General features: G+C 27.6%; 3 protein-coding genes across 3 annotated transcripts in view; 2 read left to right on the top strand and 1 right to left on the bottom strand.

The window, feature by feature from the left end:
* Positions 1-3,728, top strand: part of LOC136796943 (enolase-phosphatase E1) — a 125,744-nt gene extending 122,016 nt beyond the window's left edge. Inside the window, exon 3 of the mRNA XM_067052149.1 lies at positions 349-3,728. Coding sequence (XP_066908250.1) covers positions 349-1,748 — 1,400 coding nt within the window. The 3' untranslated portion in view covers positions 1,749-3,728. The remainder of the gene's footprint in view (positions 1-348) is intronic.
* A 7,683-nt stretch (positions 3,729-11,411) lies between these two features.
* LOC106683246 (heat shock 70 kDa protein 14) lies at positions 11,412-23,793 on the bottom strand. Its single transcript, XM_014424601.2, has 10 exons — positions 23,533-23,793; positions 23,087-23,170; positions 21,679-21,910; positions 20,465-20,660; positions 19,765-19,923; positions 18,776-19,034; positions 15,128-15,334; positions 13,474-13,593; positions 12,830-12,885; positions 11,412-11,975 (listed from the first exon to the last, which is right to left on the bottom strand). Exons 1-10 carry the CDS (start codon positions 23,590-23,592, stop codon positions 11,894-11,896), a joined length of 1,455 nt encoding a protein of 484 aa, XP_014280087.1. The 5' UTR covers positions 23,593-23,793; the 3' UTR covers positions 11,412-11,893.
* An 18-nt stretch (positions 23,794-23,811) lies between these two features.
* LOC112210932 (dentin sialophosphoprotein) overlaps positions 23,812-25,299 on the top strand; it is a gene marked incomplete in the record, with an annotated part of 14,681 nt that continues 13,193 nt past the window's right edge. Inside the window, 1 exon segment of the mRNA XM_067052144.1 lies at positions 23,812-24,782. Coding sequence (XP_066908245.1) covers positions 24,000-24,782 — 783 coding nt within the window.

Genomic DNA, 25,299 nt, shown 5'->3' with positions numbered 1-25,299 from the left:
TCAGTGATTATTTAGTAAATGTTGTTTAGGAAGTTGTACTATTGTATTCATCATAGTCGGCAACAACAGAATATGTTTAAAGGAAAATCAGGATATTATTCATGAGTGGGTTGGTATATTGGAGTTTTAGAAATCAGTTTTAGGGTGGTTATCAAAAATAACACCCCTGCCTCAGCACTTAGATTTAACTTTATGAAACAGACATTTCAGACACAAAATTTTTCTTTTCAGCAATATTAATGTTTTTGGAAACTGAAACTATTTTATAGTTATGAAACTTGGTATTTATAATTTTTATATATTTTCTCAATACTTTGCCACTAATATGATATTTTTTTTCTTTTTTAGAATCTGGTGAAAAGAAAGAAAGATATATAGTAGAAACAATAACAATGACAACGGTCACAGAAAGACGGATTATAAGGGAAAGTGAAACTGATGACGAAGCTGGAGCCCAAGCACGAAGCAACAACCCTAGGGACAAAGAGATGACTCTAACATTCAAACTTGGATCAAATTCTCTTAAGCCAAATTCAGCTCTTCGCCAACTATTTCCTAGGATTGCATCACCCCCACCCGACAAATCCCCTGACTCTGATGATGATTCCCTGCAAAGTAATCTTATCAAACGAACAATTGAAAGAAATACTCTCCGTAGGAGTCTTGTACGTTATCCTGATTTAAGAAAACGGAATCAAGCCAAAAAGAATGAAAATAGTCTAGTCGAAAGGATAAAGAAGTTAACTTGCGATATCGATGAGGAGGAAAGAAGTTCCCCAACTGGAGAAGAATCCAAAGAAGAAAAAGTACCTGCCTATAGGAAAATTACAGATATATTTATAAGAAGTAAAGATCACCCTTTACAACCACCAGCATCTGTAGAGCACCAATATCCTTATTATCAACCTTATAATCCTCCTGACCTTGGTAATGGATTACATAAACCAAGAATTACTACAGAGGCTAGGAAACAATTTTTATCAAGTTTGGCACCTTTAGCTGCCTGTGTTAGTGGTGAAGCAGGAAATAGGGACTCTACTAGTACTGCAGACACTGAATATTCATTAAATGATATTGATGATGTTTTGAAAAATGATCAGAAACCGCAACCAGATATAGTAGTTGGCACTCCTGGTAATGAAAGTGATGAATTGGCCCTTTTTGTTCAACAGGATGCATCAAGGATAGAAAGATTGCGGAAGCGCTACAGTTCAGGGTCTGATGATGAACATGATGATTATGGTTTCAATCGTAGGCCATCCGTCCGTGGAATAAAACCAAGGTTCGGATCGACAACAGAAATTCTCCAACAAATGCAGAGTCAGATCACACCACCCTTACCCACTGGAAGTCATATATCATGGCCATATTATACAGAAAATGGTTACAGATATGATGAACCTCCCAGATACTCTCCAAATGTGATATTGCAACAGGGGCAGAGTGTGCGTCTGCCTTACCAACCTGGCCCTGTACAAGTTCACTTAGTTCCTCAAAGACAAGTTGTCGTAAGAGGAACACAAACAATATCTACTTATTATCAAATACCACGATACCCAAGAGGTCCACTTGTATATTATCCTAATCCTAGATCACCTATTTGTGGGTCCCCCACTAAAATGAAATTAGAAAGAGGAGTACCAGAAGGTGCAAGTGCATCTCCTCATCAAGAAATGGTACTTCCTCCTCCTCCACCACCCCAAGGCACTGCACCAGTAGATACTATGATGTATGCAATGAATGTCTGACATCAATGCAGCTACTATTATCAGTAGCTTAAACAACCGAAGAACTTCTAATCAAATATTTTTTAAAACATTTGGGATTTATGGAATTCGATTTCCCATTATAAAACTTTGTAATAACATTACAAATGTTAATATTTGTTTAATAGAGGACAACATATCAAAGTACTCTCTAGGAGAGATAATGGATTTATACATAACAGAATAAATACATTACTTTAATCTATTTTAGATACATCTTGTCGATGCAATGAAATGAACTTATGTAAATGATTTTAAGCGATGATGTTATCGTAATTTGTAGTCTATTATTAACTATTAAACGAAATTTTCATTTTTACTAACATATGAATTTCCATACTGAGAATAGCCATGAAGCTTGTTTCACTGGGATTTTTATATAATAAAATAATGTTTAATACAAGTATTAATTAAAATTGTGTAGATCAGTCAAATGGTGTTGAAGTATACTCTCAATGTTGTTATTAAAATAATATCTTTTCATGGTCCATTACAAATTTGTCATGAATTTCAAAAATTTCATGATAAAAACTAGTGGCGATCAGTCTGCCATATGTTATGCCATTGGTGTTGTGATACTTATTGTAATATATAAATGTCTAATTCTCAAGACAGAATAATATTGAAAATAAAAAGCTTTAATACATTTCTCAAAAAACATTTTCCTGAATACTATACATTGTTAATAATGAGTTCAGATTAGGTTTTGTATGAAGAATATTTTGACTCAAAATATATTTGTAAATTAAAGAGCTAAAATATTAAAGCTAACAAAAATACTTCCAGATAAATGATATTGCTACTACAGATATTCAGAATTGTAAATAATGTTTATAAATCTGTCATACTTTGATGTAATGGAAAAGATGATGTGTATCAACTATTGGAAAGAAATGCATTGCAACTGTTATTATCAAACCTTAGAACTCAGTGATCAAAAATTTTATTGATTTCTTGTTTCATAAAATAATGGAAACAAATGAAATTTATTTAAATATTTCATATTAATTTGACTTTGAAGCTGAATTACATTTCAAAACCATTGAACTGCTACTTTAACGTTTCATTATTTTTTTAAAGACAAATAAGAGAGAGAAAGAGTTGCAATGATTAATATCAAATATTTATAGGAATAATTACAAACATTCAACATCAATGTGAGGAAACAATTAAGTTTGAGTTTGTTTCTGTTATAAATATTTTTTATATTCATGCTTTAAAGTATGAAGACAATATGTATTTATAATAAATATATTAAGCCTTAGTATGCTAATGTTACTTGTCTTTACAAATATTTAGCAAATTAAAAGAAAACATTTATTCCATAAAAAGTACAAAAGAGTTTTATAATATTCATATTTGTTTTGAAATATATATATATATGATCAAATCCAAGGTATTTCGTTACAAAAATTTATGAATGTTAGATCTTAAAATATTTTTTAGATTGTAGTCCCAAATTTTTTATATATCTACTATCTTTAAATTCTGATGATCGGATATTTTTTATATTAGATTTAAAACTATCCAAATAACACTTGATCGTTTGTTGTGATTGTCAAAATCTGAGTAATTAATAACAAACTATTGTGATGGACTTAAATATGATTGTTTAAATAATAATTTTAACATTGTTATATTTAAAATGTTCCATATCTTACATGTATATTTGTTTTTTTGAAAGTATTGGTAATTAGATGTATGTATACAGATAGTGCTTCATTGAAACAGACCTCAGCAGTGGCCTTCAAGCTAAGTTTGTGTGACCAGTAATGTTTATTATATTTAGCTTTTAATGATGGGCTTGTTATGATGATAGTTACTATGTTACAGCAATAATGCAGCTTTTAAAAAAAAAAAAAAAAAAAAAATTAAATAGCTTTACTACCTCTTATTATGAAATATTTGTTTTGTTGTTACTTTAAATAGATTGTATATACTAGACTGTAGAGAGTTTTCGGACCAAGTAACTAGTTTTTAACCACAGTGTCCACTGGGCCTAAAATTTCATTACCATTTAATTCTGCCAAAGTTGATAATAAACCCATTATATTTAATTTTGATCCCTCCAATGTTTAAATATTCCAAAATACTTTTAAAAAAAATTTCAAGTAGATTATATTTTAGCCATTGTTGGTTTTTTAAACTTTTTATAGTAATTATTAAAAGTTAACTATGTGTACATAGGAGGCACATGTAAAGTATATTGAACAAAGGTGTAAATAATTGTTAATTTTTAAATAAATGGTGCCAAAGAAGTTGTTTTTTAAAAATTATTTATTATATTCGTTTATAAAGACTAATAGTTGTTTTTATGGTATCTAATAAATGGTTGATGTTCTCTTTGGAAATATAAAAAAAAAATATGATGTAAAAATTATTCATAATGTTGTATAATACGTATAAATATATCTTTCTGATGTTTTTCTATTGTAGAGAATGTATTTTTAATTATGTAGGTCTAAACCAAAGTTTTTGATTATTGTAACAAACTATAAAAATAGTGATTAAATAAATTTTATTAACAAAATAACAAATATAGGCCTAATGTTAATATATTCATGGTTATGAACCTATGTGGATATTTATATAAGATTAAATATAAACATGAATGTAAAAACTTATCTTGTAAAATAATAGAATGTATTACAAAAAGAAAAATATATAAGTTAAATGACTGTTGTAAACATAAATTTCATAACTTTTAGGTCATTTATTAATTGAGTTAACACAAAAGTATTTATATCTCATTTAAAATTAATTATAATTTTTTATCATGTTATAGTTTTATCATTTTTTTTTTCATTAAAAAAACTTAATATCAAGTTCTTATCATTTCACTAGGCATACGATAAGAAAATTATATTTTGTTCTAAAATAATTGTTCTCTTAAGGGTTTGTACATTATACCCAATAAAGGATTATATTGAAGAGTTAATGAAAGAAAATCTTTTATAGAAAGGATTTTTTATTCAACCTATTAACTATTATAAATCAACTTTCCTAAAGTCATTTTTTTCTTCCAAACCCAGTAACAGAGCCAAGAATTTAGTAGGTGAGTATGATAACTTTACATTTACTCAACAAATTTTTGATTATTGATTGCAAATACTTGTATACAAACCAGTTGAGTATGAATTTTCTGTATCCAGACTTTTTTTCTTGAGTTCAGATTTATTTATTATTACTTGTTCTCATGAAAATTACTTGTGCTCACCTTTGAATGTTTTGAGTATGAGTATTGTATTCTGTTCCCAAACAGTTTGAGTACAAGTAATTGTAATCAGCTACTGAATGCTCTGGTATAATTGACCCAACTCTTCCTGAGATTGGGTCTTCTTTAACCACTACCTCATACAAAACATATCTGCTGAGTAAAAAATTTATAGCATGCAAAAACAGAATATTGAAAATCCACTTAAACTTAATGTTTGTAATCAAGGCACCTGTGTGCATCTCTATTGGATCCATGTTGTTGTAGAATTTAGGGAGGGTTTTATAAAGAAAGACAAACAGTGTATGTTTTCAATAATAGATGCCATGATCGACTGTTCCAGGCCCAAGGGAAGCCAAGCTATCCCATCCCAGTGCAGTGTTGCCATCTACTGTTTTATTTACAAACCAAATAATAAAACCAATTTTCTACAATACATGTAAGGCTAACTACACATAAATAAATGACTAATAATGAAACTGTGAATTGAAAAAAAATTATGTAAACTCGTTAAGGTATCATAAAAAAGTAAATTCATAGCATTTAATTGAAATTGAAATTCCGTTGAGCAATGAATTACTTTTTTTTTTGTATTTCTAATATCAAATGATAAAACAGAAAATGTAACTATGCTAATTTTCATCATAATTTATTATCATAACTGTTTCCTTAAAACTAAAAAGTGGGAGAAAAGATATATTTTCAAACAAAAAATATGTTTTAATGAATTCCATTATCTTTATGAGTTGTATTAATAGTAGGAAGATGTTGTAGGTGGCAATCAAAAAAGGTACAAAAATAAGAGAAAACTATTCATCAGTAACCAATGTTTTGCCCCACTTTGCAGGGCTTCATCAAGGCAAAATGAGAACAAGATACCAAAATTATATAAAAAAGAGGAACAGTAAACTAAAGGATTATAAATATAAATTATTGTAATACAAATTAATAACAATTACAGCAAAATGTGTTTGAGTAATAAGTAGTGATAGAATTAATAATGTATAACTGGAGTAATGAAGAGTGAAATAATACTTATCAGAAGAAATAACAAATATGGTATAATTAGATGAAATAAACTATAATATATAATTAGAAGTAATGAATACAATAAAATAAATAAAAAACGATATACAGACAAAAATAAAAGTATTAGCTCATTAGAATTATATATTTAAAACAGAACAATAGAAACAAGAGTGACAAGTAATTAAAATCGAAAGTTGTTTGATTTACTTGAAATTTTGATTATGCAGTTTATTTTTTAGTTGGGATAAACTCGAATGATATAAGTCAATACATTTGATAATGTGTTGACATTGTCCATCATCCTTAGTAAACTGAATAACTTGATGTAATTTCATTTTTGATAAGTTTTAGAAAAAGTAAAATGTTGCTTGGTTTGATGTGAGGGTACATAAATGTCTAAGTATTAGAAAATATCAGGACAATATTATGTAAAAGTTTATAAAAAAAAAATTATATCACAATTTAATAATTAATATTGGTTTTCTGATATGGATTCCAAACTACAGAGCAATATTCTAAAATTGGACGTACCATGGACAGAAAAAATTGTACTAAAGGGTATGTAGATTTGAAATTAAGGGTGGTTCTATTAATAAAATTAAAGGTCTTATTGGCCTTTTTAACTAAGGCTGAAATATGATTTTTAAAATTTAAGTTATAATGAAACAGTGTGCTTAATTCTTTGACTGATTGCACTCTACTCAGGAGAAAACTGGATAGTTTATATTAAATAAAGTAAGACAATTTATATTGAGAAATGATACTACTTTGCATTTATCTTTATACAAATTTATTTTATTGTGGTAGCATGAGTTTCAAATACTGTTAAGACAATCTCAAAGTTATTAGCAATCTTTTAGTGATTTAATAGTCCTAAAAATCACCAGCAAACAGTAATAACGATGAAGATGGTAAGTGCAGCATTAAACCCTGAGAAACACCTGCAGGAACAGGATAAATCCCAGAGAGGGCAAATGAAAACTTAATAACCTGAAACTTATCAGTGAAATAATATTAAAACCAGGTTAAAAGGGACCATGGGTATCTAAACTAGAAAGCTTATTAATAAGAAAGGAATGATCAACCAAAAGTAAATTGTATCAACTTGTGAAAGAGAAAATGATAGTAAATTTTTGAAATGTAAGCAGATTAGTACTAGTAGATATCCCTTTTTTGAAAACTATGTTGTTGGGGTAAAATTAAACTATTGACAGTAAGTTTTATCTTGTTTAAACCAAAGGCTTCAAAACCTTTAGCTATTGTAGGTTGAATACAAATAGGTCTATAGTTCTTTGCATCAGATTTATCACCTGTTTTGAAAATTGTTTTAACATAACTAAGTTTAAGGAGATTAAAAAATAAACCAAAAGCTAAAGATTTATTAAACAGGATGATTAATGCTGGCACCAGTGGAAGTGAGCACAATTTTAAAAATTGAAGGGAGCCTGTCAAGACCAGATTTTCTTTATATTAACTAGTAAAAGTTGTTTTTCAACTTCATCACTATTAAATCTTAAAACGGATGAGTTGATTTTGTTGAAGGAAAATTCTAGCTTTTTGTCTATTAACATCCTGCATTAAAACAGTATACAGAGGATAAATAATTAGCAAACAAATTAACTACACTTTGCTTATCTCTTTAGATTTTATATAATTTTTAATATTTGTTCTCTTGTTTATATATTCTCATAACATTTTATTTACTTTATGCAATTATTAATTATACAATTTATACTCCTATTCTTGTTTTAACCATCACATTTTCTTATTATAATCTTATACTTTTAATATCTTTTCTGATTGTTCCTACCACACACAGATTTTCCATTAATAACTGTAGCATCCCCATCTTTCCTACTCCCAGCGTATCATCTCAAACCTCATTCTGAAACCACCAGGAATCTATATTTACACTACATTGCTAACTCTTTTTGATATAATTTTTAACGCTCTTTCCATGTATAGTCTAGTCATTTTATCAAATTTTATGTTCGTATCTTGTTCTCATTTAGTCTGATGAAGCCCTGCAAAGTGGAGCTAAACATTGGTGACTAATAAATAGTTTTCTTCTATTTCTGTACTGTTCTTGACCTCCTCTGGCACCACCTTTCTACTATTACTTACAAAGTCAACTACAAATTTTCCAAGTTGTATTAATGCTTAGTAAAAGAGGAATAAATTAAATAAATATGATTTTTTGAAAGTATTTTGTATTTTTAAAGATTTTTCTAAGTCCATGGCAAGATGTAAAATATCAAATATATATATATATATATTTTTTTTTAGTAAAATTTATAAAACGAGTGTAACTGGTATTTTTATAAATAAGAATCGCTTTCTGCTTCTTCATTTATCAAACTAATTCTATAATATCATGTTTTACTTCTCCTTTATTGAGTACTAAGAACCAATTTTGGATATAAAATCAAACCAAAGATATCATTCATTGGCCACTAGCAACAAATGTTTATCCTATGAGCCTATGATTCCCATTAATGGTTATAACAAACAATCTAGGAATATTGTATATTCAATTTGAGTAATAAAAACTTTGTAAAAATATACAATTATTACTTTTTTCCTTGTTCTGAAGGTATCATAACTGGTGGATGCCTTAGGATCCCAAAATTCTGTACATAAATATTCTGTTCTGTTCTTGAAAGGCTCAAGTTAAACATAAATATCATTTCTTGTATCAATTCAGAAGATAGTTCTAATACTGTTTATAAAATTATTTTATTATGGTTACAGATCGATATAGCATTGCATTGAATAATAACATTACATTTAGTTTTTTTAGTTGAAAACAAAATTATTGATCGAATTTTTAATTTAATAAAACCAATTTAATTTTTCAAAGTCCTAATATCATTTTAACGTAATTTATAAACGAAACTTTTTGCATCAACTATGAGAACATACATAGGGCATTTAACTAATGGTAGTATGATATTAAAGAACAAGTTTTATTAATATATATGAGTTTGATCATCTATAAATATAAAAAAGAATACAGAAAAATTAATTATCATATTATTTGATATGAATACTACAAAAATTTTAAAATGTTTTTGTAATATATGCGTTAAAGTTGCTAATTTGACTTTTTTAAATCAGAAAGAAGTACGCTAATTTGACTGTTTTTCGAAATGACTATTCGTCCTCCATTTATGAAAACTTTCTAAAACTTTGTCTCCATAAGATTTTGACTTCATATTTTTAATCAGATAAAACACCATTCTTAGTGATAATTACTATCTTCTGTCATACATCTTAATATTATAATCATTTCAATGGAAATTTTTCCAAAAATAGGGTATTAAAAAATTATGAATGATATAATGAGTAAAGTTTAATATGACTGATTTTTTTTTCTTCCACCATAAAATGAATAATGCAATGAATGACAATGGTTTAATTTCTAAAATGTATAGGAATGAAAACAATGAAATTACATTACAAAAACAGAGCTTACTTTTTTATTTATTGATAAAAAAATATATATATTGAAGGAAATATTGCAGCATAGATTTCTATTCATACAAGGTGTAAAGTAAATGCTGATAAATGATTTATCTACTTGCTATTATTTCCAAAGAGTAATGACACAGAGATATTTGATAATGAATTATGAAATTTACATATATAGAAAAAATGGTTTGAAAAGCTATAGGAGTAATGGGGAAAAAAAAGTGAAATTTAAAAAGTGAGTAATGATGATACATTAATTTTATCTCTCTCTTTTTTATGTCTAACTGAATTGAAAAAAGTTTAATACTAAACAAACATGCTAGTATTAAAATTTCCCGAAAAAATTCAACTTGATCAAACAGTGGTGTTTAGTTGTTCAGAAAAATGTTTCACAATTCTTTTGATTAGAGCCATTAAAATTTAAATACTAAATAATTTTGTCTATCAAAACTCAATATAATTAAAAATTAATAAAAATATTTACATTGATTTGTAGGATAAAAAAAAGTCAAATATATGATTATTATTATTATGTAAACACAGATAGCATTCCTATATTGTATTTATGGTGTAAAATTATTTTATGAAAAAATTTTAATTATATAGAAAAGTACAAAAAAGTAAAAATATAAGTTATGTTTGGGTGAAAACTGGTGAAACAATTTTAATTTTAAAAATGAATAAGGCACTCTAAGATCATGATAGCAGATTCTTCTTTACTGATAAAAAATTCACCAATTAGAGCATTCAATAGACTGCTATTGCAAAGCACTAAATTATAATTATACGTAAATTAATTAACTAAAAAATTGAAAAATGTTTTTAGTGAAAAGATACAGATCTAATGCCTACATAAACTTTTCCTATCTACTACATGCAGGAAGCAATGATTAGGTAATTGGTTACCAATAGCAACCGATTTATTTCTTAAGAAACAGTATTCTTGTATTCAAATCATATCTTCTAGATTGAATTAATTCATTCCAATAGAATAATTGGGTTTCAAAATATTAACATTCCTCTGGATATTTTATGTAATATACATCAACAGAATATAGTGTAATTTTAAAGTTTGTATACTGTATGATTTATTTCACCTAAGTGATAACTAGAGACTGGATTTTTGTGCAAGTGTATCTTTTGTTTTCTAGTTCCAAATTTCTTGCTAAACCAGGGGAAGTTTCATGAGATCATCTTTTTAAATTTTGATTTTTATGAAATTTGTTTTTAATATTTACTTTTATTTTCTTCAAATATTTCATGACAAATTCAAGATCATATCTTTACGGATTACATCTTTTAGAATCTAAATATTACTGGTTGTTTCTTCATTTTAATTTCTTGAATAAATACATACATTTATAACCTTCAGAAATTACTTTACTTTGTCATGAATACAAATTCATTACTTAATAAACTGAATCACACATTAAAAAAAATGTTTGTGATAAAGATAACTACTATTACAAGGTTAAGAAACTTAAAAAGTTATGCTAGTAGGAATATCAACATTTCAATTCATTATATTTTTAATGATTTAATTTTAATAATTACTATTTTACTAAGAATAAAAAAATAATTTATTCAAATGATTTTATAGAATGAAAAGTTATTGTCACTCCATACTATTTCATAATTTAAGGGCATAAATTTAATTCAATCGGAACAAATAAAGCGATATATTTTGATGCTTTACCTACAGTGTAATAAATGGATCTGTGGGACCAATTGCACTATTTATTTCTTACATTCTGGTTACTATGTATAAAGAATCATTAAGTTATAAACAGAAATCCTCATTTCCATCCAACAATAAATAATTTTTTATTTTGATAAAAAAAAAAAAAAAAAGGTATAATAATTACAAATAAAATATGGAGAGGCAAATTAATTACAAGTGGATACAGGAAATAGGAAATATAACATAAAAATACTCATAATAACAATTTATTACAAAATATCAATAAAAACATATTTTGAAATTCAAGTAAATTAAAATACATGATACATTTATTCCTTTTAGGACACATTCATAAAAAATGATATCTACAGACGGATTCTGTTTACTTTAATTTTGTCACACTTTACATTTAACAAGATTCTGGAATATCCTTTAACAATATGCTGCTGCTTTGATTTAATAGTAGCACTTCTGACAAAAAAAAATTCTCTTTTATTTTGTGCTTGACATATTCTATAGATTGTTTCAAAGACTGGAGTTACTTTGTAACAGCCCTATTAGTTTTGGTACAGTCTGAATGAGTATCCCATTAGAGAAAATAACTCCAGTCTATGATACTATATTTGGAATATGTCCATTTCAAAATGAAATTAAAACTTCTTTAATTGTCAGATGTGCCACTATTGAAGCAAATTTTTGTATAAAAACATATATAGACTACAAATGTTTTCTTCAGTCGACATGAAAGTCAATAAAACCTTTTATACTTTCTTTTGAGGTTTTGTTAAGAGCTTCAATCAATATTTCACCTTGTCTGAAATTAAAGTAAAAATATTAGAAAAATGAAACTTAATTATAACATAACTAATCAAATTTACTCTAAAGAAAATATTAAAAAATAATATCTATTTCATTAAAAAAAAAAAATACCTATAGCCTGTTATTTCTTCAGTCATATTTCAGTAAATAAAAATATTATTCACAACCACGATCTTTACACTGTACTAATGCTATTTTAAACATAGATACTAACAACATCATTAAGAAGGTACAACGCAATATACTTTGCATTTGAATTTAGTTGAAAATTGGGTAAATACTACATAGGGATAATAATTACATTATTTGATACGATCAAACAATAAATTTAAAGTGTTACTTACTTATTTGAGAGCTATAAATAATTATTAGTTTCATAAAAGTTCAAGTATTGTAATAAAAAAAAGAATTGAAGTTTAAATCTAAATTCTCGATTTAAGTTTTTGTAAAACTGAAACGTACATTTTGTGAATACTATTAATAATAAAGACTCAAATCTACTAGATCAATCATGACGCAATCCTCCCACCTACGCTTTAGTTTTCTCAATGGGTGTTTACCTGTCGGTTCAGGGTTTATTAACATTTTAGGGATCCGTTCATTACTAAGCCTCCAATTAGCCATTAAGGCACAGGCTTGATTCCAAATTATATTATTTACATTCTGGTAACACTTTAAATTTTTTTCAATATGATTCAGAAATCAATTATGGTTTATAATGAATTTATAAAAACATCCATAGCTTAATATCTACCAAAGAGACAAGGAACAGAGACAATCTGAAAGAATTATTAATCAACTAAGATATATACCTTTAAAAGCTATTACAAATATGAAAAAAATACTTACGAAGTTACTTTTAAATTAACTTTTAATTCTGAGGGTACATCAATATCAAGCTTTGTCTAAAAAATAAAAATAAATATAAAGATTATATTATATTTACAATCACTTAAACTATAAAATTTTCACTGATTGGGATACATTAAAAATAGATATTGAATATAAGAAGTAGTTGCTTTCAGAATGAAACAAGCAGTTTAAGGCAAAATAAATTTTAATCAATTAACAGTTGCTACTGTAGAATACTTAAAGTCTATTAAATGACTTTTTATCAGAGAACAAAAAACAAAACATGAATGGTTGGGGTTGTGGTAAAAAAAGAAAAAAAAATAGAAAACAACTATAGTTGTATTCAATAGTTGTTAACTATTTTTGTTCTTTATTAACCACAATCCTGACCATCTTCTTCACATTTAAAATTATACGGTCAATTATTTATATATATAACTTATAAAATAAGTTAGCTCCAAAGCTCTGTTACTAAGTGTTGTGATTATAAAAACTTTTAATGCCAGTTTTCAATAGAAATCCACATTTTAAGGTCCTATGGATCCAAATAACCAAGTCCTAAAATGTTTTTTTCTACATTGAAAAATTGCATGAAACTGCAATTACGCAGGTAATGTAGTATAAAATATGTATAGTCTTACTTTCCCTTCAAGCGAGCCTTGATTTGCTGATATATTGACAACTTCTTCATCAGCTTGAATGTTCAGCTGTTTAAAACTAGGAATAACATTTTTTTCTAATATAATCTCTTCATTATTCAGCTGAAAAATAAAGTTGTATTCAATATCTACACAATTATTTTCAAGCAAATGAAACAAAAATTATGATTTTTTAATAGTTTTCAAAAATCAGGGAAAAAGGAAGCCAATGAAATAGTAGTCAAACTTTTGTTAAATTAATATGGATGAGTAACAATGACAGATAAAGTAACATTATTCTGGATATCGACAGTAAAAAAAGTTTTGAATTGGAATGTATTTCATAGATAGTACATTTCTCTGGGATTGCCCAACGGACTGTTCGAAAGCTAAGAGAGCTGTCAAAAAAGAACCTGTCTACAGTTCAATCTATGGAAGATGTCAAATACAAAATAATAATGTTAATTATAGACCAGACAACCACCATCTCCAACTAAAATTAAATTGATGAACGAACTTTATATAACTACCTATACTGATTGCTTTTTGACGATTCTTTTTTTATTTGCTCTGTAAACAATGAATATGACATATCAGAAATATTAATGACATTAAATAGTTGATACTTAAGCAATTAAAAAGATTTACAATTTATTAGTGAATAAAAACTACTAAAATAAAATAAATCTGTACCGCGACAGTCAATGAAGGGTCAGGGACTCAGTACTTTGTAAGGAAGCACTGTTACTAAACCTATAGTTGTGCAAGGAGGTGAATTGGTCAGAATCACGCTCGACCGCTATATTATGCAAACTACTATAAGAATATTAAAAAACTAGCAAAATAATAAATTAATTTCATGCCAGTAATATTCACCAATTTAGTTCTATTGAACATAATTACTTACAAATTTTAGGAGATTTCAAGTATATCTTTCTTTAAAACAGTTTAATTGGACGCTATAATGGAGATAACAAAGATAATAAAACCTCTAAGAATGCAACATAAAAAATAATGGAAAATAAACTATTTCCTAATAAATGAATCAAAAGGAAAAAAAAAAAAAATACTACCCTAGTATATATTATAAATTTAACCCTTATTCCACTGTTCCACCTAAGATTACATACATAAAAAAGTTAAATAATTAAAACTAAAGCACTCTAGTTACAGTCCATGGAACATTAATTACGAAGAAGCAGAACTAAAACCTTTAATACATTTTTCTTAAGCATATCATAACTCCTCATCAGTTTAAACCAATAATTCAGTTTTAGGAAGTAAATAAGAAAGAAAGTACTTAAATTCTAGAGCAATTTAAAAAACTTTTTTATTCTGTCATAGGCTTAGAGGAGTTTTTTCAAGTCATATTTGAGAAAAGGAAAAACGGAAATTCGCCAATATTAGTAATAATATCAAGGCTTAGTAAAACTTGAGGTTTTCTTTACTTTATATTTGTATTTTTTGAAGCTATACTATCTATTATGGTTTAACACAATAAACCTGTGTTCAAGATTAAAAATTATTGTTGAAAAGTGGAATGATGCACATTAAGACAGGCAAATGTATATTATAGAAATCCAGTAGACTCTATTGAGGCTTAGAGGCAACAAAATCATTTCAAGCATAGATTGATTGAAATTATTTCTTAGAATACCTTCATAGTAATTGGAGATGATAAAAACGGAATTTTTTCAGATGATTTCAATGATATTCCCAAATTACATACAAGCCCAGCTTGTTCTGCTGCACCACATGCCAAAACTTCATCAGGTGGAATGGAGCAGAGTGCTTCACAGTCAAAAAATGAACTGACGTGTGAACGAATTTTTGGTATCTTAAGACATCCTCCACATAAAATAATCTAAAACAATCAAAGTACAAGTAACATTGAGCAAACAATAACAATACTCATTAAAACACTTTTAATTAACAATTATTTCAAAATAAATTATATTTTATCTATGTATGTCTAACTACATCATAGAAAACAATGTTTTATTAAAAAGAAAAGAGGCTTATTTTTTTTTTATTATACTATAACAAGGCTAATGTAGATAAACCATCATATTCATATAAATTAATCTATCAATATTGCTTCCTGCTTCCTTATTACTGAAAGTAAGGAAGCTTTGAATTCATGCAGAGTATGAATGAAAAAAAAAATTTATCTCTAGAGAATCAAAAATTTCTATACATATTTTACATTTTTGACGTCAAAGAATAAATTTGCAAGTCTATCTGTAGTCATATAGCTGTAATGAGCATAACAACTTCTACCGGAAAACCGATATTGAATTATTTTCAGGTATTTTATGGGTTAGTATCTACATGGTCCTTGAAACACCTATTTGCAAAAATAACTATTCTGATTTGATCTAAAGCTTAATACTCTAACTGGCTCATAAATTTGTTGCCACAATCAGGATTATCAGTTAAACTGACCCCCATTCCCAAAACTCTTATTTTTATAATTTTATGATGAAATTTCATGCTGATATGAGGAAAAGGATTATTTGATATATTTTAGTTACATATACAGAGGGAAAAAAATCATCTATACAAATTTGTTTCATAAAAATAACAAGCAGATGTTTTGGATAAGCTTCTTTGATATTCATCAATCTTTATTTTAATAGATTTAAATTATTTATCTTAATAGTAGGAGAAAAAAAAACAACTAAAACAAATATTGCAACAAAACAATGAACCACAATTAGAATCAGAAAAATAACATTAGGTAATTCACCTTCAGAACTATAGATTAGGCACTTTTACTTTTTAATCCCCATCAAAGCATTAATTTCATCATTTGTTGGGCCCATGCAGTGGTGGTGTCTATGAGGTTCTTGTAACCCGGTATGAGTAGAACTTCTAATTTGTGCTCTAGACAATCTTGATTATTTTTGTACATGAAAAAATGACATCAAATTTCTTTTGGCATATTCTTACTTCCAAGAAGAGCTAGACCCTTGAGTTTATAAAATTATGCTCAAACTATGTTCCATGCAGTAATTTGTGCTGTACTTTATATATTTTTCCAATTTTACCTCAAATATTTCTTTTTAATAAAAAAAATGGCAGAGGTCTCTTCAACAACTTTGAGAGCATTCGTTCTTGTCCAAGAAAAAATGTTAGTTCGTCTGCTATAAGACATTAATATTGTTATTAGTTTTCCCATCCACCCATCCATATTACATATTTGGATATATATTATGTCATTATATTGGTATAATGAGATGTTCTCTATAGTGAGTTTGCTGTTGTTTTCATTGTGCTCACTCTCCTCTTTGTAGTGGGCTCATGGGTGAAGGACAGAGTGTAGGATATGAAATATTTTTTTCATCAAAAAGTGAATTATTCGATTTATGATCACTTTGACTCTATAGAACAACCAGCAATTATGATCACCTTTGCAATAATGTGCACAATATCTGATCTACTGATCATTTTGATTGCCATCCGTACTTTTATAAAATTGCATAATACTGGATGACCTCCGAGATGCAAAAATCATTCATGAGAACATACCTCTTCCATTTCTGGAGCAAAAACACTAATTTCCACCAATAACTGTCAAAATGGCTAATTGACCAGATAGAGGATTGGAGTAAAAATGGTCCAATATCAATTTTATCAAATACCATACTTCCCATCTAATACTTTCACCTATATTTACACTATACTTCCCATCTAATGCTTTCACCTATATTTCCACTATACTTCCCATCTAATACTTTCACCTATATTTCCACTATACTTCTCATCTAATACTTTCACCTATATTTCCACTAAGTATTTTTCTTTTTACAATTATAATTCAAATTAGCCCCTCTTATAGACTTTATTCTCAATTGACAAATTAAATTTATCAAAAATTGAAAAAGAAAAAAATTATCCCCAGTATATCAACCATCCCCATCCATGGGTATTAGTAAAAAATAATTTCAGGATAAAATGTATTCTCAAACCATACGTGCTTATCCAATAGAAAGGGTGTGGAAGCTATACTGACCTACATACTGAGCAGACTATATTTCTAAAAAAATAAGTGATAATATTTCATTTATTTATAAAAACAAAATAAAAGTAATAATCAAAAGATAATTAAAAAATTAGTCCATAGAAACCTGGAGAGGAAGCATCTGCACCCCCATCTACCTGATCATTCATTTTACTTAAAGATTTATCAATTTTCTTTTATAAACCATAGCTTCTAAATGAAAAATTTTGGTGTATGAAAAGTTGTATAATAAGTCAATTCAAAAACTAGTTTGAAGTATAATTAAAGTAGTATATTTATACTAATTTAATATTTATATTTCAATGTAATTTTTGTTTATTTTTATTTGATTAAAAATCACCAAATGAATTTTCAATTAATTCAGTTGTATATTTTGAAAAAAATTATATTATAATTGATTACATTAGTAGATGAATAGCCTCTTGAAACATGGATCTTAATTATAACATAGCTTCCTATACTGTAAATTTGAACATAACAATATGAAGTTTTAGGCCTGGTTGCAATTTAAGAGTAGCTCAAAAATAAGTCAACACATACTCTTTCATTTTTATGAAATGTAAAACAAAGAAAAAAACCATAGTCATGAATGTATACTGGTGGAACTATAGTCGGCGAGATTTATGAAGAAAGATAATTACAAGTGAGTGGGAGACCATTTTTACCAAATCTATAAGCCAACCAGCCACCCATTCCTTTTGTTCACAGTATAACTTCACGTTTAACAAACTTGGATCCAAGCTATTGATCCTGACCGACCACACCCCTCTCCCACCGTGCTTAACTCCTCTTCCATTGTAAACTTTGATGAATATAGTGTAAAAAACTCATCTTCTTGTGCATTTCAAAAATACAGGTATTCAATTATGAAATATTATATTAACTGATCATATTAAATGGGGTAATAAAGGATGTCCAAACTTCTAGACTTTGAAATGTTTCTCACAAATTACTGAGAAATCTAGTTAAAGAACATGTATAGAGATCAAAGTTCCCTACCTTAAGCATACCTTTCTGACCTATTTAAAATCTAAAGTTTTTATTTCTTATCCTTTAAGGCAATAACAAAAAATAATTGAATAATTAAGTAATATATACACATTTCATTTATTTTTTATTCTAATGCCACTAATGATTACATGCCCTTGCTATAGCAATAGCCATAGGCACTCTTATCATGGGGATAGTTTTAATTATCATGAAAAATTAATCAAATATAATGTAAATAAATAAATTAAATAATATATGTAAATGTAAACTTGAAATTACGAGAGCTTATACCTTGGAAATATCTGATGCTTGTAAATTTGCTGCTTCCAATGCTTTGTGAATAGGTTGAGAAAACACAGGAAGAAGTGGACTAAGTAGAGAATTCAGACGAGCTACTGAAACACTAACATTAAAATCCACTCCTTCACAAGCAGATTCAATAAAACGGGAGCACATAGGTACAGTAGAAAGTGTATGCAACATAGATTGAGCAGCAACTCGGAATTTCCACATTGATTTACGACTCTCTGTCGGGTCTAGATAATATTTCCTGAAATTGTTATACAGCTTGATTAAAAATTACAATATTGTGGCACCTTACCCAGAATGATTTTTTCACCCTAATCATTACATATAAATGTCTGAACATCATATCATGTCAGAGGGTGTCCAGCGATGAAGCATGAGAAAAAAATCAAGGATCTTAAGGCTGAGTAAAATTCAATGTATTTTTTGCTTTTGTATACAACTTGCATTAGACAAACACTTAGACCATAGACAATACAAACCATAGCTTTAATAACAGAAGTTTTTGACAGCAAGTGCTCTTAGTTATCCAGAACTGAATTGTTAACAATCTTAATTTTTTTTTTTTATGAAGACGAACAGTTTTGTAGTTCATCACTTGCTAAAGGAAAGGATGAGGGAAATAAATTTTTCGCCATTTGATGGACAAGGAAAACAATTTTTTTAATTACTTACGGTTGACTCAGCATCACTTCTATGTTCAGCAGGAGAAAATAAAAAATAAAATAAATTTGTTTAAAAAACAAACTGGCCGATAGAAAATCTAAATATGTTAAAGAATTTATTAAATTTATTATACTAATGTTAACATTGTATAGATCAATTGTATAATAATTTTATAAAACCATTTTAATTTAAAATGGTAGTGTTACATGAAGGATCAAGTATCTTATTATGGTGTGGATTAACAATTAACAATACTGGATTAGAAAAAATTAAACTAAAAATTAATACTGATTGCTCAATCTATAAACCTGGCAAATTCTTCTACAAGATGATCCCTTAATGCAGTTACCATCGCTTGTCCTCCTGTTTGACTTTCAAAAGAACTGAGTATTGAATAAAACCCAGACTCAACTTTAATGACTGATGCCTCACAACTAATACCTCCCAGACGATATACCAAAACATTCCTGAAACAGAACAATAATAGATAAATTTTACTAAATAAATTTTAAAATGTCAATATATTTTTTTATATGATAACGAGATATACATAGAAAAAGAAGGAGTAACATGTTTGATAATTTTTATACTTTAATTCGGGATATGAAGCACTATATTACCCTGAGGTATAGATATTATCAAGGCGGGCAAGTCAAATTATATTTTTTAAACAAATATTTATACTTAATGATAAACATATTGAAAAAGTTAAAGTTAGAATCTATATTTGGTCATTCACAACAGTAAATGTTCTAGGAAAGAGAACAGACATAAGATAAGATAATCACTTTGAAATGATTATCTAAGTTACCAATTTGTCCTTTTACAAAATGAAATATGTTACTTTTTTTCAAATTGACTAAGATCTGATATACATTAAACTTAGTTCATAACTTAACCTTTTTATTTGAAAATAAAAATGTGCCATAATTGACATTAAAGACTACATCACTTATTAAAAATTAAAAACTGATTAGAGAATTATAAGATAATGACGAGATAGCTTACATTTCTTGGGGTACTTTCTCAAAACCAATGTGGTAGGCAAGGAGTGCTGCTGGTGCTTCATTAATTATCTGCAATACTTTCCAACCAGCTTCTTCTGCTGCCTCCTGTAAGATAACTTTTGTATCATCATTCCAAGAATGAGGAGCACAAATGACACAACTAAGACTCTTCTCACCACAAGCACCAACTCCAATATCTATGCAGAACACAAAATAAGTATAACAAACTATTAAGACAAGGATTAATAAATTAAATAGTAAAGTAATAAACCAAACACAATATACAATGTTTTAATGAAATATTAAATACGTTATGGCAATATATCTTTTTCTACTCAAATCAGGAATAGAAGATATGTTTCTGCCAATACAAAATATTCTATTATGGGAATAATAGAATAGCATTAATCCATTTCTGGAACATCCTGAACAAGCTAACAATTAATAATGTTAATATGCTTTCTTGTAAATTTCTTCTTTTTTTTTTTTTCACTTTTTATGATTCAGATATTCTTACTTAACTACAAATTACTTTTTAAATTTTAGTCAAATTCAGTTCAATAGTTCTTAGAAATTATAGATAAAATACGCTTTAATTCTTTTACAAACATTTTATAACATATGAACGATCTCCTGGTCTTAGTAAATGTTTAAAAGTTTTTCTGCATTGCATCTAATTTTGGAAAATTATTTGCCTTTATCTCAGCAAGGTTTTATGACAAAATACCAAAACTTGTAGTTTATTTATACAGTGCAATAATTAAACTACAACAGCCTCCCATGATTAGTTTTAATTTAATCATGTCATCCGTAACTATGGCTAGTATTTAAACTTCCAAAATATTTACCCCAGAAGGTTGATTTAAAAAAAAAAAAATAAATAAATAAATAATAAGAGAAATTTTTTCAAACTCATGTTTTTAAAAGCACTGAAATGCTTTTTAACACTTCAAGAGTATCAAAGAAATCAGTTTAGTAGTTTACGATAACAAGGGATCATTTTAAACAGTAGATTACGGAGGTCATAGGAATTTATTATATATCAGGAGTACAGTACATAATATTTTAGGCTTATTGCCTATTATTATACATGAAAATATACAAAATATCTTGAAGAGAGAAAAAAATATTGACCAATAATTATACTACCTCTAATTCTTTGAGGAAACAAAAATATTTATACTTATTTAAAAAATAATGAAATTTTCAACTTACTATACAACTTCTTAAATATAAGAACAGCTACTTGCACTGGAGTATACAGTAGCGGTTTCTGGTCTGTTTCAGATATAGTATAGGTAATGCCATTCTCTTTGCTGATTGGGACGGAGCTCTGTTCAATACACTGTTCTAAGTCTTCAAGTTTCAAAGTAGTATCTAATAGCTTTTTGTTGTTGGTAACTGTACAAAACGCCTTCGAAAATGAAACTGATGTAGGACCAACAACCTAAAACAAAAGCATTCAGAGAATGAAACAGTGCATATAAGGATTTGTTGGTACAAAAATTAAGATATTAAACTAATCTAATCATTAAATAATGAATTTTCTATTTTAATTTTGACAATACTTATTAAAACTCAAAATCGTTCTATTTTTCTGTGACCTGCAGTTAAAAATATATTAGCTAGATTATTATCATAAACATGAATAGATATTAATAACACTGAAATAATAGAGATAAAAAAAATCCTAAATTGTATATGCCAAAACACTATTTCTGCTTCCTAGTGACCGAAGGTAGGAAAGCCTTTTATTCTTAAAGGACAGTTGTTATAAAACTTTTTGTAAATGTGGCACCCTTCTTGGGCTAAAGCTGTTTTGTGGCACCTTGTTGGACTACAAAAATTTCATGGCACCCTAGTCGAGGTAAAAAAAAAAAATGTTGCCAGAATTAACCTCAGAGCAGTTGAATATGTAGGAAAGGAAGAAAAAAAAACATGCAAAGTAAATGCTGGAATACACAATAAATTTCAAATTTTAATTAAAATGTTTTTTAAGTTGTTGGAGCAGGTGGCATTTGCTTTTGGTACCCACTTTGGGAACAGCTGTTATAGGAAATGAAATACATTTTGGTCCTGAGAATCAAAAATATTCAATCACGTATAATATTAAAGACCACCAAGAAATTAATTTGGTTCTATTTCTATCTGTACTCAAATCCTAGTTTGAACATTACTGCAACTACTGGTAATCTGATGTAGATAAATGTTTCAGAGATATTTAATGGTCATATATTATCCAATTTCAAACAGCTCATCCAATTAGGTCTAAATTTGAGGATTAATTGAAAAATGATCGTATATCACATTTATCAAATTTCATCCACAACTTTCACATATGCAAAAATATTTTTATTGGCACATATCAATATTGATAACGGCTCATCCAATCTCCAAGAACCTATTTATAATGTCATTTCAGAAACTGTAACAGTAATACATAACACTGCATTTTAGATTATCTTATAACAATGATGTAGAAAATATGAACTAAATATAAACTATAAAAGACTAATATATTAACAGTAATACATAAGACTATTTATGTTTTAGATTATCTCATACCAATGATGCAGAAAATATGACTAAAAAAATTATAAACAATAAAAGACTAATATAATACCTTTTCTTCATGACTAAGGGTTACAACTGTTGGTGTTACCCTGTCTCCGGCTTCATTTGCTAAGACTTCAACTTTTCTCTCCTCCTGAAATATTTTTTTAGAAGATATTACCAGTTTTTGTTCCAGAATCAACTCTTTTATAGTAATAAAACATGTATAAAATAAATACAAAGTAAACAAGAATTCTTCCCAAGCTTATCCTCAAAATATTCTCCTAAACCAGAATTGACAAATAGTCCAAAGTAATTACAGTTAAATTATTCAAATAAATAACACTCTTCTGGTAATTGGAAAAAAATATTTTAACAAAAAAGCAATCCAATATGAAAAAACACATATTCTAGTTTTAAATTTAAGTAATACATAATTGGGTTGTTAACAATAGGTTGCACACTTTACTAGAAACTTTTTGTAACTAAAAATAAATTAAATGATAGTATACTGACCTTAAATATTGCAATACTGGCCGTGGAATTTCCTACATAAAGTCCAAAGGTATTAGCCATTTTAAACAAAATTGGTATCAACAAAAAAGGAACGTAATAAATAAAATCTTTTCCAAGATTTTTTTTTCCAAAGCTTCAAATTTATATGTTTGCTCCTGAATAGACTACAAAAATCTAACGGAAATCCTTTTGGATTTCATTTCTCTAAATGATAGAAGCTTAAACCACATGACATCAATAAGGAGGTTTCACTAGTTTACCTTATAACCTGGTGTTACCTTCCCCCGGTTTAATTATTCAGTTGGGTGATACATGTGGTTCGGATGTAGATTGTATGATTGAAGTTTTGTGATGTTGTTTGATAAAACATCAATTCCTTCTTTTTATTGTTGTTTTGTTGTATTTCCATAAACTGTTTATTAAAAGTTGCTTAACCATTGTTACCTTCATTATAGGAAATAGTTTTCATGACTGATTCTAGCAATGAAAGTAATTTTTATGTGCCAGAGTTTATTAGAAGAACATTTCGAGGTCTTTTATCACCTGGTCAAAAGCTAGAAGAGATTTTTGATCAGGTAAGTGGTGTGATATTAGAAGGATCGGATGAGATCAGACCAGATGAAATAGTTTGGGGTTCCAAAACCATGACATTAAATAATAAAAAACCAAGAACGCTAGATATGTTTTTTCAAAAAGTCGTTAAGACAGAAGCTTCTGACGCAGACTCGAATTGTTCTGTTAACAGTAACGATGAATCAGTAATTGAAGAGTCTAGTAAAATAAAGAGCAGTCCACATAGCAAGCCACAAAAATCATTTACTGAGAAGGAGAGTAAAAAGAATGCAGCAGTTATGTCTACTAAAATTAAAACCCAAAGTCGTCAGCACTCAATATCCTCATCTGGTGATGAATCTTTAGAAAAAAAAGGTAGATATTCTCCCACTTATTCTGTGGACTTATTTGCTGAAGAAACTGAGAAAAGTTCTGACCATCCTAATAAAGCCAACTCTGAACATTCCTTGTCAGATGAAGACAGTTTTCCATCTTCACAAGTCCAACAAAGTTCCTCTAGATTTAGCTTAAGTTCTTCATCTAACAATAAAAGTTCTAGCAAAACCTCAGATAAATCAAGTGCTGGATTTAAACATTCTGAATCAACAAACAATCCTGTTTCTAGACAAAATTCATCCAAGAAATCCAATACACAAAATATTATCCAGGATAAAGAATTATCATCATCATCATCATCATCAGATGAGGATGAAGAAGAACCTATCATGTCCAAATTAGATTCCATAAAAAATAAAGTAAATTTTTTATATTTCTATCTATCACAGTGTTCTTACTGTTACAAATACATAAAATGTAAAATCTAAACCATTAATAGTAAAAGGTGATTTGTTAGTATATCTGGTTATTTATTTATTTTTTTAGATGACAAATCTTAAAGAGGTTTTCTCTAAAATTGAAAGTAACACTGGCAGGTTTAGTTTTGGAGATTTGACTGAAGATGATGAACTTTATATTCTTCGTTGTCCTAGAGAGGTGTGTTTTTCTTTAAAGCATGGTAAATTTATATTAAGTAAATTGAGTAATTTGATATGTTTTATGATAAAATAAATACATTTATATTTCTTGATGCAGGTTTTATTTTATTTTTTAATATTGTTATAGTTTGAATGATTTAGAAGTCTGCTAGGCTAGATTAGTGTTAAATTTAATTAAAATCATAAGTATAAATTTAAAAAAATATATTTATATTTTTAT

The sequence above is a fragment of the Halyomorpha halys genome, unplaced genomic scaffold, assembly GCF_000696795.3.
Source record: "Halyomorpha halys isolate HHAL.00 unplaced genomic scaffold, Hhal_1.1 Scaffold26.1, whole genome shotgun sequence".
Taxonomy (NCBI): domain Eukaryota; kingdom Metazoa; phylum Arthropoda; class Insecta; order Hemiptera; family Pentatomidae; genus Halyomorpha; species Halyomorpha halys.
This window is presented reverse-complemented; position numbering and strand designations above follow the sequence as displayed.